This window comes from Carassius auratus, chromosome 3 (genome assembly GCF_003368295.1).
Source record: "Carassius auratus strain Wakin chromosome 3, ASM336829v1, whole genome shotgun sequence".
NCBI classification, from domain to species: Eukaryota; Metazoa; Chordata; class Actinopteri; order Cypriniformes; family Cyprinidae; genus Carassius; species Carassius auratus.
This window is the reverse complement of record NC_039245.1, coordinates 17,982,542-17,999,750: the sequence shown is the minus strand read 5'-3', so window position 1 is coordinate 17,999,750 and position 17,209 is coordinate 17,982,542. Positions and strand designations below refer to the sequence as shown.

Sequence of the window (17,209 nt, the reverse complement as noted above, 5' to 3'; positions counted from 1 at the left end):
GCTGCATTCACAGTTGACTGCACCGGCTTTGATCAAGACCAGATGTAAAGCAGGATCTCCTGGAGAGGCAGGCTTACTCATTAAGACAGACTGTGATTGGACTCCTCTTGAACCCACAGCCACGCTTTCAACCCACCCACAGCATGTGGGATTTCATTAAAGCTTCCCATGTTGAAAAAGACACATCATCGGCATTTCATCATGTGTTTTTAAATGGTCACTAAAGTCAGATACATACCGATTACACAAGTAATGAATGCAGATGCAGATGATGGCAAGTTTAAATTTCTGGTTGACCGTTATCATGCTTGATGACAGTTTAAGGAGAAGTTTTCAGAAGTTAAAATCCCATGCTTTTTTGCATAGAAGTTTTTGTTACGATAACATTATACAAGACACAGCTGCTATTATCTCAGGAGTAAAAAGAAAAAAAAAAAGAGTTAGTTCTGCCAAAAATTGAAGTTTTGTTATCATTTACTCATTCCCAGTTTGCAGCACTTTTTTCTTTCTAAGAAGAATCTTGGTAACCAACTAGTATTGTTAACTACTGACTTCCATTGGTGTGGATAATAAAAACACATTCTCATTTTTCAACATATCTGGATTAATCATGGAAAACATCCGCCGGTCATATCACCTTACTGAAGAAGGGCCAAAACATGCAACGTGCTTTTGCTTTAAATACAAAAGATACCTAGAGACAGGTTTTTTAAGTTTAGCATATTTAAATTTGAGTGCCGCATTAAAAAAATGCTGCGTCATGTGCGGAATTGTAAAAATGCGAGATGCTAGCATAGTGGTCAAACAGGTCTGTCCAGCGCACGTGTAAATAGAAACAAAATGGAAATGTTACGCAGTGCTGTTTTCTGTGAATTTGTAAAGCTTCTGGTTCATTAGCAACTGTAGGGAAATAACAAGATTAATATCAAAGTGCAGTAAACAGTAAAACTGTTTGAGCTACAAACCAGTGTGTTTCTAATTAAGACAATGCATTAAAATAATATGGTCAAACAATACCAGTTTGCAGTTTCATGCAGAATAACGAGAGTTATTTTTGTGCAGCTGAAATAACTGGAAGTGAATGAAACCGAATTACCATATTTGTTTTCATAGACTACAAATTACACATTGTTTGGAGGATGAAATTAGGCGGGATGTCTAACAACATTTTTAATAATAAATCAAAAGCAATTACTTTTGTGTTAAAATTATTATATTATATTTTAATTATTGATAATATTTGAATTTTGTTCTAATAATAAAATTATCTATAATGTCCTACTATAATGTTGACTGTACCAAAAACTATATTATAATATATAAAAAAAATAATGTTATGCATGCTGAAGTTTTGTCATTTAATTTTAAATGCTTAAAGGTGCAATAGATGATCGTCTTCAGAAACATTTTTTGTTGTACTGGTTGAAAGTCTCTTCACATCCCGATAGCAATCATTAAGTGGTTTTAAATGTATTTATCTGTATTTACCGTATTTTTCGGACTATAAGTCGCACCTGAGGATAAGTCGCATCAGTCCAAAAATACGTCATGATGAGGAAAAAAAACATATATAAGTCGCACTGGACTATAAGTCACATTCATTTAGACCCAAGAACCAAGAGAAAACATGACCGTCTACAGCCACGAGAGGGCACTATATGCTGCTTAGTGTAGACTACAGGAGCAGTGAGCAGCATAGAGCGCCCTCTCGCGGCTGTAGACGGTAATGTTTTCTCTTGGTTAATTTCTCTTGGTTCATGTCAAATTAATTTCGATAAATAAGTCGCACCTGACTATAAGTTGCAGGACCAGCCAAACTATGAAAAAAAGTGTGACTTATAGTCCGGAAAATACGGTATATATTCTGTGAAAGGTGTAGGAACAGGAAATATGTCCAATCAACATCGATCCGAGCGTTTTAAATCGCTTTCCTGTCAGCGTATTTATCTGCATACCTCTGCGCACCCTGTTTGCGCAGACAGAATACGTCATAAGCGCATTCATGCACACTGTGCAGACAGAACTAGATTAGCAGACAAACATCAACAACCCAGTCTTCATTCCTGGTATTGTAGTACTTTTGTAGTTTTCTCGCTGGTTAATGACACTTGATGTAGCCCAGCGTTTCCCAATTCCAGTGCTCGTTCACATATTTTGCTTGTTTCGCTTAGTTAACACATCCGATTCAGATGACCAACTCGAGCTACGTGAATGAATCTTCCAATCGCTATGATCCCTACACCGTGTTCATTGCTTTCTACTCTACTTCACTTCAGAACATGGATTGGAATTGGGAACCAATGATGTAGCTTTTTGTAGTAAGGTTGTCTCTGGTATTCTGGTCTGTGGGCATAAATGCGTTCAGGGGGCTTGACTTTGGACAGCGATTGCAGGGAGGGTGGGACGTTCACTTTCAGTGCTATCAGGCTAATTTTAGCATTTTCCAAGATCTCCTATTGCACCTTTAAGCTTTTAAAAGTCGGGAGGATTTTATTATTCTGATTCCAACTATATCATTCCTCTCTATCTTTATTGTCACAGTTGTGATGTGGACTTCACTATTCTCATAAAATGAGAACAGGGTTTGGGAAACGATTTATTTTCTTCTTTGCAACACTGATCCAGAATCTGCATTTTGACGAGTGTAGTCCGATTCCCGAACAAATGATTCTTAAGAACCGGTTCTTTTTAGATAATCAAAACCACATTTCAAATAATAGCTTACTAAATAATAACACGTTTGAAGGTAGCTCTCTCGCCCCCTTGTGTACTGGAGTCAAGAACATTACTTGTGAACAGCGGACCATGTATTCACAATGTTTCGGTTGAAAGTCTGCCTCATTTTCTCTTCTATTATTAAAAATGTGCCTGTTCTGTCCTTTGTGCTCCTTATTATGTCTGCAGACATATTGGAGTGCAAGGGCTAGAATTGCCCTGCTCTCAGCTCACAGTTTGATCACCGAGGGTGTTTATAATATGCCACAGTGTTATTAAATGCACTCCGATTTGGCTGCGAGATACAGCAGTGGCCATTCATTTGCAAAAGCGCTGCAGCCTCTTAGGAATCACAGGCCTTCAAATGATGCCACTGTGCTTTAATATTCATTGCTACAAGGGGCCAGATAGCAGCTTGGTTCGTGTGTGTATTCTGATATGCATGCAAAGTGCTTGCTCCTAAACATTCACCCCCTTCCTCATGAATAACTTGATCAGTCTTGTCACCCTGAAAATCGAGTTTGATTGCTATGAACGACTTGAGAGCGTTTGTCTCTTCTCGACCCATACTTACTTTCTCTTTCGCTCTCTTTTTTTAGGGATTTCCTTCCCCGAGGCTCAGGCATCGTCACTCGCAGGCCTCTCATTCTGCAGCTAGTTAACAACAAAGCTGGTGAGTTTTTTTTTCAAAGCCTTCTCAGGTATTTTTAGTTTGTGTGCGGATGGTCGAAACCACATGCTTTCATGCATATTCATACACGGTATCAAAAAAATGTCTTGCATTATATGACACATCAACGGCCCTTTTATTATTGATGTGTTATTTAGAATATACTTCATATTTAAATAAGTCTTTTTTTTATTTATTCATTCCGATTTTGTCAAATTCTGTGTTGTAAAGTAAATAAATAGTAGTTTTATGACTTGATCCTGCGGTTCATCCACCTTTTCTGCATCCCAGAAATCAAAGGGCTCTATATGAGTCCAGTTTGAGAACAGAATGTATTTACAATGCAGGTTACTAGTGTCACAAAAATTACGCTTTAGCTGTTATAATGTCACTTTAGCCAGTTTTCATCCATAAAGCAGGTTCCCCTCTGAAAATTCCCCTCCGTCTCTCAGCCACTTTAAAAGCAGTTATCATTTCTATTGTTTTCAGCATGAGGTACTGTAATGTAGCGAGAACAAGGACGTGCAGATGGAGAATTAATTCAGACAGAAAGACATTACACAGAACACATTATCTTCAAAATGAGTGCAATTGACCATAAAATTGAACATAACAAAGCTGAACTGATGTTGTCTGCTTGTATATGCACATTATCTGTGAATCATTCTCATCATTGGGCATTGAAAAGCAGTTTTTATTTTTAACTAAAATTAGAATTAAATGACGTTTTGGTCTGTTAATGCAATTTTTTTTTTTACATTGATATGAAAATATAAGTAGATTAAACATGGATATTTCTCACACACACACACACACACAGACATATATGTGTGTATATATATATATAATGTTAATGTCCATCTCGCTCTCTGTAGAATATGCGGAATTCTTGCACTGCAAAGGGAGGAAGTTTGTTGACTTTGATGAAGTTCGGCAGGAAATTGAAGCCGAGACCGACAGGATTACCGGTTCCAATAAGGGGATCTCTCCAATTCCCATCAACCTGAGGGTTTACTCGCCACACGGTAATACAGCACAAGTCTCCTAAGACCGCAGCTTTCCTCAGCACACACTCGGCAGCCTTGTGAAAATGCCACTCATCTCTTTCTCTGTCCAACAGTATTGAATCTGACTCTCATCGATCTGCCCGGTATGACTAAGGTTGCGGTGGGCGACCAGCCGCCAGACATCGAGCACCAGATTCGAGACATGCTTTTGCAGTTCGTCACAAGGGAAAGCTGCCTGATCCTCGCCGTCACCCCGGCCAACACTGACCTGGCCAACTCAGACGCTCTCAAGCTGTCTAAGGAGGTGGACCCTCAAGGTGAGGATTGCTGGGAGGGTCCACACAGATAAAATAACAAAAAGATGTGTATCATAGCCATGGAAAAGCTGAAAACAGCAGCTATAGCAAACCGTAGTGATGTCTAATTTGTGTATGAATCATTCTTTTGAGGTGTTTTTTAGCGAATCACAAATGGACGATTCAATCAACCTGATTTTGAATTCAGGTCCAGTAATAAATGAGTAGAACGGTTCATTCATTGGTCAGAAGAGTGAGAGCCCAGTGGATTGACCACAACCCCTGCTGATGATGTGATTGTGTTTTTCTTTGTGGTTCAACAGGACTGCGTACCATCGGTGTGATTACTAAACTGGATCTTATGGATGAGGGTACAGACGCCCGGGATATCCTGGAAAATAAACTCCTACCACTGCGTAGAGGTGGGCAATTTGTAAAGTAAAAAAAATAAAAAAAAATAAAAAGAAGTCCACAAAAAATATATAATTTATAATTTTCTATTTTTTCTATATTCTGCATTTACATATTATTGCCTTTTTGTTGTTTTTGATTGCTTCTGTTGTCCTCATTTGTAAGTCGATTTAGATGAAAGCATCTGCCAAATGACTAAATGTAAATATAATATAATATAATATAATATAATATAATATAATATGAGGAGAAATAGCTTTCCATATTTGTTGTTGACTTGCTCTACATGATTTGAAAGCTCTTTCTTCTTGTCTTGACTTGTTTAGGACTGTCCTGAATGTCCTGTTCTGTATTTTGACATTCCTTACTGTTTATTTGTTATTCTCACAAGTAAATAATGTCAAGCATGTTAGTGGATATGTCATCGCATATATCCGCCGCGGTGTACACAACAGAGCAAACTTCCAGTTGACACATTTCTAGAATTGCACTGTGTATACCGTCAAATCATCCAGCCCTGGCACACTCTGTTTAATGCCACTTTCCCTGTCCCAGGTTATATTGGCGTAGTGAACCGTAGTCAGAAAGACATTGATGGCAAGAAGGACATCCGTGCTGCAATGGCAGCAGAAAGGAAGTTCTTCCTGTCCCATCCCAGTTACAGACACATGGCTGAACGAATGGGAACACCACACTTGCAGAAGACCCTCAACCAGGTAGGATGCAGCCGTAGATTTGCATAAATAACTGGCCATTTCATAAAAGATTTGTGTACAGTTATATAAATGAAGCTAATGCCTAATAATCACTTAATTTTTGCCAAAGTCACTTTCTGTTTTGTGCATCTATTTTTTTATACCACATTCTCACTTCCTCTTGTTTTAATTTAGCAATTGACCAACCACATCCGAGACACGCTCCCCGGCTTGCGCAGCAAACTCCAGTCTCAGCTTCTCTCTCTGGAAAAAGAGGTGGAAGAGTATAAGAACTTCCGCCCGGATGACCCTACGCGAAAAACCAAGGCCCTGCTGCAGTGAGTCTCTTTTAACTCGAGCAGATTCTAGGCTTTAAAACTGCAGGGCAGATGTTTACACTCAGAGCGCCACTTTCAGGATGGTCCAGCAGTTTGGAGTGGACTTTGAGAAGCGCATCGAAGGGTCCGGAGACCAGGTGGAAACGGCAGAGCTGTCTGGAGGGGCCAGGATTAACCGGATTTTCCATGAGCGCTTCCCCTTTGAGCTGGTCAAGGTAAATGCAGCTTTTCAGCAGGACACTTAGTTTTGTCTGCTTTTGAGCTGATAGAGTTTCTCTGAATGTCTGCAAATACTACTTTGATCTTTAGATAACAAGTCCCAACAAGCTCCTGGGGAACCCCGTATGCTACAGAGGTGCAGTGACAAGTCCCTGTTACGAAGTCTCTCTTTCTCTTTCAGATCGTGTTTGATGAGAAGGAGCTCCGGCGAGAAATCAGTCACGCTATTAAAAACGTCCATGGTGTCAGGCAAGTGGTGTCCCTGCTGGCCATATGGCCATACGGCACTTCTTATGTCCTCTGTTCATGGACTTACACCTCACTCGTTCACTCCAGTCACACACTTTCTTTCTTTCTCTCCCCCGTGTGTTATAGTAAGGCCATGCTTTCACAACACCGCTGCCAGATTACTGCTCACGTTTTCTCTTATAATCGGTCTTATTTTAAAAATAATAAAAATATTACATATTGCATCTCTCAGTAGATGTGTATATCGGTAAAAGTGGCGTTTTTAAGTAGTTTCTGCATGTCACTAGTATTTTCACAATCCCGTGTTTTCTGTAAAAACGAGTCATACCTGACTGTCAGTCATATTGGTTCAAAATTACATTTTTGAGATTTAAAAAAAAGTCAGTCGTTTATAATTGTATGGTTAAAGACAAGCTGAAACTAATTTATTTCAAGGACAACTGAAACTGCTGATGGGTGGTAATGAGCTTTATAAATAAACCTGAGCTCATGCACCTTTTTCAGTCGGCGCAAATCCACATCCATGTAATGCTTGCATGACAGTAGTACTCGCTTGAGGTGAATTTTAAGTTTTGCGAAAAAGGGTTAATGCGAATAATGGGAAATGGAAATGCATTTTGCAAATGAATTCCTCCAAGCACATAAAAAAATGTGACTTTGTGCTATGGGACACCAAATCCTGACTAACCTGTGGACCGATCTTGTTCCACAGCACCTGAAATGTGGTTATATGGTCATTCGGAAATGCCAGAGCAAAGTCTGTCATCAAAGTATTTCTGTAAAATTGCCTCCCAGAACTGTTAAACGACTGCGTTCCCAAACAGCAGCATCCACCACCGAAAGCAGTAACCGCCTTCATTGTTATGTCTGCTCGTTCTGAGGTGCAAGTAATAAAAAAAAAATAGGAAAATGATTATATTCGGTAGCTTCTCCTACTTTTCTTAGTGACGTATAGTGCTAGTTTATCAGGAAGTGATTTTTTTTTTTTTTTTGTTCTCTTTGACTTTGTGCTTGTTCGCAAATGTTTTGTGCGATATTCAAATTTTTCGCATAAGTTAAATTCGCAACTTTAAATGAAAACCCGGCTAGTAAGTGCATGCTGGAATATATGTCAGATGAAAAAAAAAAACATAAGACTTATACTCTGGAAAAGATATCGTTACATAGTAAACATAATTAAGTACGTTGTTGAACTACAGCTCCCCAGTTATAGTCCAGCTCATTTGAGATCAAGTTCGAGACCCAAAGAACTTTGAGTTCTAGTCAAGACTGAGACTGGAAAAGGGTTGAATCTTAAGTTCAACACCATGAAAATATGGTCTTTTACTTGGTTTCTAGGAACAAGAACATGAAAACACGATCTTTAAGGACCAAGACCAACAGCATGAAAATATGGTCTTGAACTCATACTCAAGGACTGAGACTTGGAAATGTGATCTTGGACTGAGATTGAGACCATGAGAATATAGTCTTTGACTTTGGCTTAATGTGGACTCTGTCTTGTCAAATTCGACCCTCTTCCGCTCTTGGTTTTGACCCAGACTAGATTGAGTTGCTTAATACGTGTCTGCAATCAAAGTGAGTATCAGTTAGGCCGTGATTTGTCTCTCTTGTGAGACCCTCAGAAATGTATCTGCGACCTCAATAAATGGTGTCATGAGGGCATGGCCTTAAACGATTTTAAGAGAAACCTTGTTGTCTCTGAAATGTCTAATTGACTTTTTTTTTTCACAGCGAGCCACACTAATCTATCCATTTCTTATTTAGAACTCACTTTATCATTTTTATTTTAGTCTTTGTGAGCTAAAACGTTGTCTTTATCCTCTTCTTTCCCTCCACTTCACCTTCAAGTATCTTAATCTCACGTGGATTCACTTCTGTCTTAATATCATTGTCAGAAATGTCTGTCTTTTGAGTTATTTTTTTGGCACTTTTGTTGTTTTTCTTTCTCCTCACTGTTCGTCTCCGTCCTCTTACGTCCTGCTGTCTGTCTGTCCTGTGCGTTCTCAGAACTGGGCTGTTCACTCCAGATCTGGCGTTTGAAGCCATCGTGAAAAAGCAGATCATTAAGCTGAAAGAGCCCTGTCTGAAATGTATCGATCTGGTCATTCAGGAGCTCATCAACACAGTCAGGCAGTGCACCAACAAGGTACTGCAGTACTCCAGCCTGGCCACAGGGGGGGCTTCTTGTGAGGGGGTCCCACTACACCTTTCAGTGAAAAGCACAGAGGGAGAGTCGGAGGTTGAACGTGTTTGTGTGTTGTGCGACCCCCTTAGCCCCCCCGACTGCTGTGTGCGCTGGTTCTGCTGTCGTGTGTTGGGGTGTTGTGACGGTCTTGTGAAAAGGAGATGAGCAGAGAATTTCACTCTCTGTTCATCTGCGGTCTCAAAGGGACGAGCCAGGGGTGCTGCAACATCCTAAACGTCTCCGTTGCCAAGTGTCAACATCAAAATTTAAGGGCTTTTTGAGGCCCATTCACACCAATTCTGAAATGTATGTTCAAAAACTTATATTAAGTATAGGGGGATTGTTCAGCTGTCTTAATGATTCCAGTAATCGATCACATTATTAATCAAATAAAACTTGACTGTAGCATACTTAAAAAAAAGAAGAAGCATTTATTAAAGAAATAATATGCTTTAAAAGAATATAGTTAATGTTTTCCAATGCTTAATTGCATGTTATTTGCAATTGAGTGAAAATTTATTATAGTACAAATTTGTATTATATGCATTTAGGTTTTTCTTTTTTTTACTAGTTTAATTAAGACTTAAGTACATCTGTTTATGCAATTTCATAATTGCTTCACTGAGACTACATTATGAGTCTTTTTCACCAGTTCAAATTAATTTGAGAGTCGTTTTCACAGATTAATTGCAAGAGTCAGTTTATAAGAGTCATCTGTTCAAAAATCAGACTGGTTGTGTTACATGTAAAAAAAAAAAAAAAATATATATATATATATATATATATACTGTGTAGTAGCATTGTAGTAGTGAACATTTTTGTTGTGGAAAAATGCAAATATTTTAGATTAGTTATATTGGACCTCGGAGTGAACTAGCTTTTCAAGTTTTTATTTTTTATTTTTATTGTGCTGCAAAAAAATAAAAACATAATTCATGGATGTGAAAACCTGTGGCTCCCCCTTTTGGACCTAGTTTGTATCTGTTCATAGATAAGAAATGATTAATCAACTAAAAGTTTCCTCTCTTTTTATTCTTCCCCTTCTTTCTCTTTTTCTTTCCCTTTTTAACACCTCAACACTTCTTCTCCCCCCTTCTATCACTGGCTTCCCCCTGACCCCCTCAGAACGGGGTTGTTCACCCCTGATCTGGCTTTTGAGACTATAGTGAAAAAACAGATCCGCAAACTGAAAGAGCCCAGCCTGAAATGTGTGGACCTGGTGGTGTCTGAACTCACCACCCTCGTCAGGAACTGTGCCAAGAAGGTAACCAGGAGCCGATCGAGAAAAGGCGGAGTCAAAATACTCCTCATCCCTCTATTTCCGTACGCTGCCGCCCACCTTCCCATTCAGCTTTCCACCTGTATGACTCAGCCACGCCCCCCACGCCACACCCATAATGTGTGTCTGGAATGTGTCCATGTGACTTGTCCAAAGCTCGTGTTCTGTTCCATAATGAGTCTTGCATTTCCATATCCCATGTGAATCCAATAAAAAACATTCAGATTGCTTTTAAAAATTTCCAAGCTGAATCAGCTTTAGAGCCCCAGATCCAGCATTTGTCAGTGGCACATCACCTTCTTTTACTCTGCTTTAGTAGAGCACCACTTAGCCTGAACCAATGACTGTAAAAGTAAAAGACACACAGTGACAGACTCTTTGCCTCCTGCCCCAGACACAAAAGGCTGCTGCTGTTGTCATAGCAACTAAAAACCCCATCACCTGCCATCTTGTGGTCATAGGTGGAACTGCAGTGCTTGATTCTTGATTCTGTCCTCTCTCTCCAATGTCACACATTCCTTTTCGAAAATTTCACATTCTTTTCTTTCTTGAATCTTTTTCACTCTCAGTTTTGGATGAGTGTTGGTGGGAATTTAATCTCAAACATGCGTTTCTGCATTTCACATGAAATTGTTTCACTTTTCAAGATTTATATGTTTAAATAACTAGGGATGGGAATCGTAAGAAGCGTACCAATTCTTGCTGTAGTTCCAATTCCACTTAAAGAGCAGGTCATATGGTATTTTAAAGTGTCCCCTACAACAGATTTAAGTGCATCCATGGACAGAAAACATTGTACATTTCTCAGAATATTCATTTAATATTAGAATCATTTTTCAGTATATTCAAGTTTTCAATTAAATTCAAGTTTATTTGTATAGTGCTTTTTACAATACAAAGCATTACAAAGCAACTTTACAGAAAATTAGGTTTCTATAATATTTAGTAGTGGTGACTATATTGAATGATAATATTATAATAATCTTATAAATTAAAAAAAAAATAAACAGTGCTATGCTGGTAACATTTGTCAAATGTATTCTTTGTCACAAATTGTTTTTATGATTTTCTATATGTGTATATTTCACTACACATTGTCATATTAACAGTAAATAAGTAATTGAACTGATTTATTGTGATTTATTGTAAACTGTTTGTTTTTCTTAATTACAATGGGTCCAATTTGGTCTCTTTAATATCTTTGTGCACAATCATTAGGTGTCGTGTTGCCATTGAATTGCAAAACACTTTTGCTGCTATTGACACAGCTAGGATTATTTTCAAGTCTGACAGGTCCAAATATTGCGACGTTTTATTCCTTAAGCTAGTCTGTTGTTAATTTATTAAGTGAGTGAGCCATTAAAGGTCAACGAATTTGAGACTCATTTGACTGATTCAGAAGAGGAGTCTGAAGAAATCATTTAAACATAACGTCTATTGCCTTGGTGCTGTAGATTCACCAGCGCAGTATTGTGGCCGTATCAGAAGAAGAACTCCTATAATAACTCTTAAAACTACCAAATATCAAAATCATATGGCTGTCGTATTTTACAGTCATATTCATAACTGTTTCTCGATTCCCAACCCTAGCATCCCTTCAATTTGGTTTACTGCACTTAGAACGTAATTTATTGATTCACTGTCCATTCCTGACTGGGAGTGAATGCGATCTTACCTGCACAACTTGCTGAAAGACTCAAATCTGCATCTGTGTGTGTGTGTGTGTGCGAGTGTGTGCATTCCTGCTCTCTCTTGCATTGGTTCCTCTTGTGCATGGTGGCTTATCAAAAACTAGTCCTCACATCAACCTGTTTGAAAAGGTCTGTTTGTGGTTAGCGCTTACTGCTTTTACATCGCAGAATGTGTGTATTTGTGTGTGTGTGTGTGTGTTTGTGTTTGCACACGTGTGCGTGTGGCTATGTGTACATGCCGTAGCCTGCATCTATCTTGTGCTTTTTCCCCACAGCTAGGCTCTTACCCCAGACTGCGAGAAGAGACAGAGAGGATTGTCACTAATTACGTCAGAGAGAGAGAAAGCAAGACCAAGGACCAGGTGCGAGACTGCTGAGAGAGGATCCGCGTTTACTGTTGTTGTTGTTTTTTGTTTTCATTAATTTTCTAAATGTGGAAAATTGTTTTCTTTACCAGGTCCTTCAGCTGATTGACATTGAGCTGTCATACATCAACACCAACCATGAGGACTTCATTGGATTTGCAAAGTATGTGTAGCATACAGTGCAGCACGTTCTGGGTTTCATTTCTCACCTTAAAGCTCGACTCTTAACCATAGGAGTGCTTTTTGCGCATTGGACTTTTGACTGTCTGCAGTGCAGTCTATTATTATAACTTATTTAGACAGGAAGTGGCCATGTGGCCAACATGTAAAGCAACCAGACACAGTTCACACTTTCAATGTGAGTTTATCTGAAAACACATTCAATTCTAAGAGCAGAACAGAATATGACAAGTTCTTTCTTCTTCAAAAAAAATCTTTCAAAGGTTCAAAGTTTTTTTTTTTTTTTTTTCGTTTTTGCTTAGGGGTGTGCTCATCAGTCTGTGGCACTTTTTTAATTTATTTTATTTTTTTTACAAAAATGTTAACTTTAATTATGGTCAGTTATATATATATATATATATATGGTAATGGGACAGATGATCCATACATCTTCTTACATCCCCATGCTATTATCTTTTCTTTGTTACTGGGGCATCACCAACGATATTTAGATGTAAATAGAATTTGTATATAGTTGTTTTCAACCTGTTAAAGAAATTCTGGAAGTCATATTTGGACTGTGTCTCCTGTTTACTGTCAGTGCAGTGGACTAAAAATATCAGATAAGCTCCTTATGCCTGTGCATTATGGCTAATTCATTGGACAACTTAAATGCACTAAAATTATTAGTGCATGTCTTTGACCTCTCAGACTAGTGTGCAACTAATGTCTGATTGCATGTGAAATATTTGCATGCTCAGATGGTTACTGTAGAGCATCCAAGAGTTGAGTTAAAGGGTGCCTACAAAATCAAGCCTGTCTGACCCTGCTCGCCCTGCGTGTCCCTATACGCATGCTGTGAGTTTGTCAGGGCGCCTCTGTTAACGGTTCTCATGCCGTCACTTTCAGTCTTGACTGCAGGCGGATGGATGACGGTACAATTCCAGGGTACAGCAACAACAGGTGCGCTAGCGCCCCCCTTAATCACCCAGACACATTTAGGCAGATGTTAATCAGACCACCCATCTCCTATTTTATTTTTTTTTTCTACCGCCCTGCCTCAGAGCAGGATTAGTGCCAAGGAGGTTTACACAATAATCAGTTTATTTTATACAAGACAGCAGCATGCAGTCGGCGCATGTGTAATTGGTGTTCTCTGTCTGTTTTCTCCACTTGCAGCGCCCAGCAAAGGAATATTGTTAACAAGAAGAGGGCCGTTCCTAACCAGGTACACTTTTCTCTGCTTCCACATGCTTTTAAATCCACGTTGACACCCCTTGATTCCAAAACCATCACGCCCTCCACCATTCCAATTAAACACAAAAGGGCCTAACATTGAACCCTGAGAGACCCCGCCCACATCACCCCTTTTAATTTACCAGCTTTGATTGATTAAAAACAAAACAGTATTTTTCATCAAGGTATCTATGACTTATTTTTGCCTTTTACCACCCACACAAAAAGAAAAAAAAAATCTGTTACATTGCATCCCCACAAAGAGTGTTTTTGTTTGAATGAGCAAGTAAGATTTGGGTAATAAAAAAAAAAAGTTAATGTTTTGTTCTGCAACATAAATGACATACCTATTGTCATGAACAACTCTTTTATACATCCGATATGTTCTGAATGGCCGATATTGTGAAGCATCACGCTGTAATTTGTGTTGACAGCTTGAATTCTGTCACTTCACGCCTGGTTAAGACACAGTGTTGGTATTTACAGGATGTGTAACATTTCATTTGAATGAACATTGCTTGGTACTAAAGAAAAATAAGAAAAGATAGAAAAATAAAAGAGCCTGAAATGGGCTTTTCATGTATGAAGGTTTCAGTGGAAATGACATAAGCAACTTGAAAGTATGCTGTGTTATTAGACAGGGACATTCCCTTTCATTTCCTCCCACTTTTGAGAAACCCCGCTTTCACTAGCATCACAGCAGCACTAGCTGCTAGTAACACTGACGCATGACAAATGAGTAATCAATGCATTTTCTTTCAGTCTTGCCCTAATTGTATGCAAACTGCCTCTTTCTATTTGACGTGTAATTTAGAATGTGCATGGATCCAGCCTCGACAATGACACGACCTAGTAGATAATGCTGATCTGTGGTACTGTCAGTTAATCTAATTGCATGTAACTTTATGTTGCTCTCTCTCTCTCTCTCTCTCTCTCTCTCTCTTTCTCTGTATGTGTGTGTCTGCTTTTCTCACTGTGACTTTTTCTCTGGTCTTTGACTCACTCCATCACACCCTTGTCCCCATCCAACCTTTTCATTTCCAAACATGTCTTCCTTCACTGTCCTCGTGCATTGTCTTCCTTTCCTGGTTTTGCTTGTTTCTTGTGTCCCTGTCCCTCCTTATCACTGCAGGGTGAAATACTGGTAAGTACCATAAACCTACAAGCCACGCCCAGTTATAGGTCACCAGCACTCATCCAGTCAGGAGAACTGAGGCCGTAACAGGTCAAACAACTCTAATTACCAGTGTGGGTGGGATGTCTGTGTGAGTTATAAAGCTGATGGTTTTTCTTTCACCTTACAGCTAGGGGGCCTGAGAGAAGGCGAAGCTGAGAAGGTATAGTCTGGTGGAAAAACCAAAATGGAACAAAAACCAGGAATACAAATTTCAATTATGGCTCGTTTTCAATTACAGTTACGACTAATCAGTAACTGACGTCAATTCCACCATAAAATGCCCACTGTAATTAGTGGCATCACCTAACATTCGGCGATTATAGTAATTAAACCGAGAGAACATTACTAACCATTCCTTTGAGAAGATGTCACAGTACACCCTTAATTTCATATATGAGTGTATCTTAATGCATGAAAACATTTTATTTTTTTTTAATTGAGAGAATGGAGTGAAATGGAGGCCTCGGTTGTCCTGTTTCTGGATGTGAGTCCTGGCAGCCCAGGCTGGGTGAGCAGAATTTGCCTTGTGGAGAATCAGCCTCTACGTCACCATGGGGATATGGTGGGTGGGCGGGGCCAAGAAAACTAGATTCATACTAGAGTGCCAAACTAAAAATTCAAGATAACATGTGGTGTCTGATTGGGGTTTCTTTACATGTAGGTAGTGTGCATTTTTAATGAACTAATCTATTTTTATAGATTTTTGAATGTATTTGCCATGAAGAGCTAATCACAATTATTTTCCACTGAAATGTGATTTCCTTTATACTAACATCAACGTCTGATTAGGACTGGGCTATATGGCTAAAAATATTTTCAGTATGTTTGAAACTTTTAATTATATTTAATCTCATTGCATCCATTTGTCAAGTACATTCAGAATTAAACGATAAATATCTAATTAACGTAATCAAGGCATGTTTTCTGTTTTTCACTAAATGAAGAGTAGCTATGTAACAATTAATAGTAATACATAAGCATTTACCTTTAGATTTGTTTATTACCTTTTAATAATTACAAAGGGCATGAGCTTTTTTAAGGGGATGCACCATTGAATCACATTTTGGAGTTCTTTTCCCTAATCAATTGGCTCTAATTTAATAAATTAACGGCTCAACCTTAGCGAAATCCTTTCTGGGGCAAAGTTAATTGGGAGATTTCTATTGGGGTAATTAACAGTCACCTCTCACAGGTAATCATCTAATCATCTCGTCTTTAATTCAAAATCATCCCTTCTATCAACAAATTTCTGTTTAATGAAATCTCTGATCATATTTTGCCAACTCTTTGATTAACTTGTTGATAATTATGCATTTTAAATGTACATAATATTAGGATTAACTTGTTTAATTTCGAGAGACAGAAGTCAGAATGTGCCACGTGGAAGAACGGTAAAATCCAAACACAACGGAAAATAGGGTCATGCTCTCATTTCTTTCAGTTGTGGGCGGCAAAAGGGTAATTGGATCCATGTTAGAGAATACAGAGCCCAAGCCAGGCTCTGACCACAAATATTTGCTGGGTTTCTGTTTTTGTAGTCGTTTGTTCAGATCGCTACAGTACTTCCTAGCATGAGATGCCTGAGCCGTAGTGTCCTGGTGTTTTTCTCTACTCATCAGTCTCTTCTGTCTTTTTCCCCTCTCAGAGATGGTTATCAGGTTTCTAGATTTAAGAAGGTTGATGGCATTTCCCCACCTAGGCAAACAATCTGTATAGCCTGTAATAGCTTTATGTCTGCGTTGTTTCTCTTGGCTCTGTCTAACTCTAACCCCCTCCTCTCACTTTCACTCTGTTTTTACGGAGAACAAAGCAAAACGGAAAGGGAGGAAAGGGATGGCACCGTCGGAATCCTTGTATTAGATTTTATTGTGACATTTATTTCTTAAATGGAAAGCGTTACGTGTCATTGATGCTGTCGGGTATTTACGATACAAGATGTAGTACCAGAAAGTAGCTGAAATGTGCGTTAATAATGGAAATAAGATTCATTTTGTTTCTGTTGACTCAATTTCTTTACCACTGAAATCTGAAAGCCCTTTCCCTCCCGTTTCCTTGACCTAACCCTTCTCCAGCTCCTGTACCTTTTCTTAGCAAACAACCTCTGGTTGGGACCGCGCTTACGTGTGTCTTCTTTCACTATTCCTTCCCGTTCAATAGCCTTTAACACTTGATTGTACGTCTTTCTTCATTTAACACCACTAACAGTATTCTCCTTTGTTTACCAGCATGTAGGCTTGTTTTTACTCACTAATTTGAGCCTAACATAACCACTCCTAACCTTTGACCCCTGTTATCTGGCATCCAGTGGGTCTGGATGGCATCTGCTGTCACGTTGCCACAAGAACAACAAAAAAAAAAATCCACAAGAACAACAAAATTGTTCCTTTGTTCTTTTATTGTTGCTCTATTTCAAGACTTAAAGACACCCACCCAGTGGTTTAGTTAGTGTATATTCAGATTTTCTAAAGCGTTTATTTGTAACTAAGCTTTAATTGCGGCCTTATGTTCCGACTA

General features: G+C 38.8%; 1 protein-coding gene across 9 annotated transcripts in view; it reads left to right on the top strand.

Annotated features, from left to right (window-relative positions):
• LOC113049154 (dynamin-2-like) overlaps positions 1 to 17,209 on the top strand; it is a 47,728-nt gene that overhangs the window by 15,563 nt on the left and 14,956 nt on the right. For 4 of the 9 annotated variants that reach the window (XM_026211297.1, XM_026211243.1, XM_026211262.1 and 1 more), the window contains 13 exons: positions 3,315 to 3,388; positions 4,261 to 4,410; positions 4,506 to 4,709; positions 5,012 to 5,110; positions 5,655 to 5,815; positions 5,990 to 6,132; positions 6,212 to 6,347; positions 6,533 to 6,600; positions 8,611 to 8,749; positions 12,034 to 12,120; positions 12,216 to 12,286; positions 13,462 to 13,510; positions 14,651 to 14,662. In XM_026211297.1, coding sequence (XP_026067082.1) covers positions 3,315 to 3,388; positions 4,261 to 4,410; positions 4,506 to 4,709; positions 5,012 to 5,110; positions 5,655 to 5,815; positions 5,990 to 6,132; positions 6,212 to 6,347; positions 6,533 to 6,600; positions 8,611 to 8,749; positions 12,034 to 12,120; positions 12,216 to 12,286; positions 13,462 to 13,510; positions 14,651 to 14,662 — 1,393 coding nt within the window. Of the gene's footprint in view, positions 1 to 3,314; positions 3,389 to 4,260; positions 4,411 to 4,505; positions 4,710 to 5,011; positions 5,111 to 5,654; positions 5,816 to 5,989; positions 6,133 to 6,211; positions 6,348 to 6,532; positions 6,601 to 8,610; positions 8,750 to 9,913; positions 10,053 to 12,033; positions 12,121 to 12,215; positions 12,287 to 13,461; positions 13,511 to 14,650; positions 14,663 to 17,209 lie in introns of all 9 variants that reach the window. The other 5 variants (XM_026211289.1, XM_026211273.1, XM_026211307.1 and 2 more) reach the window with 3 other exon arrangements.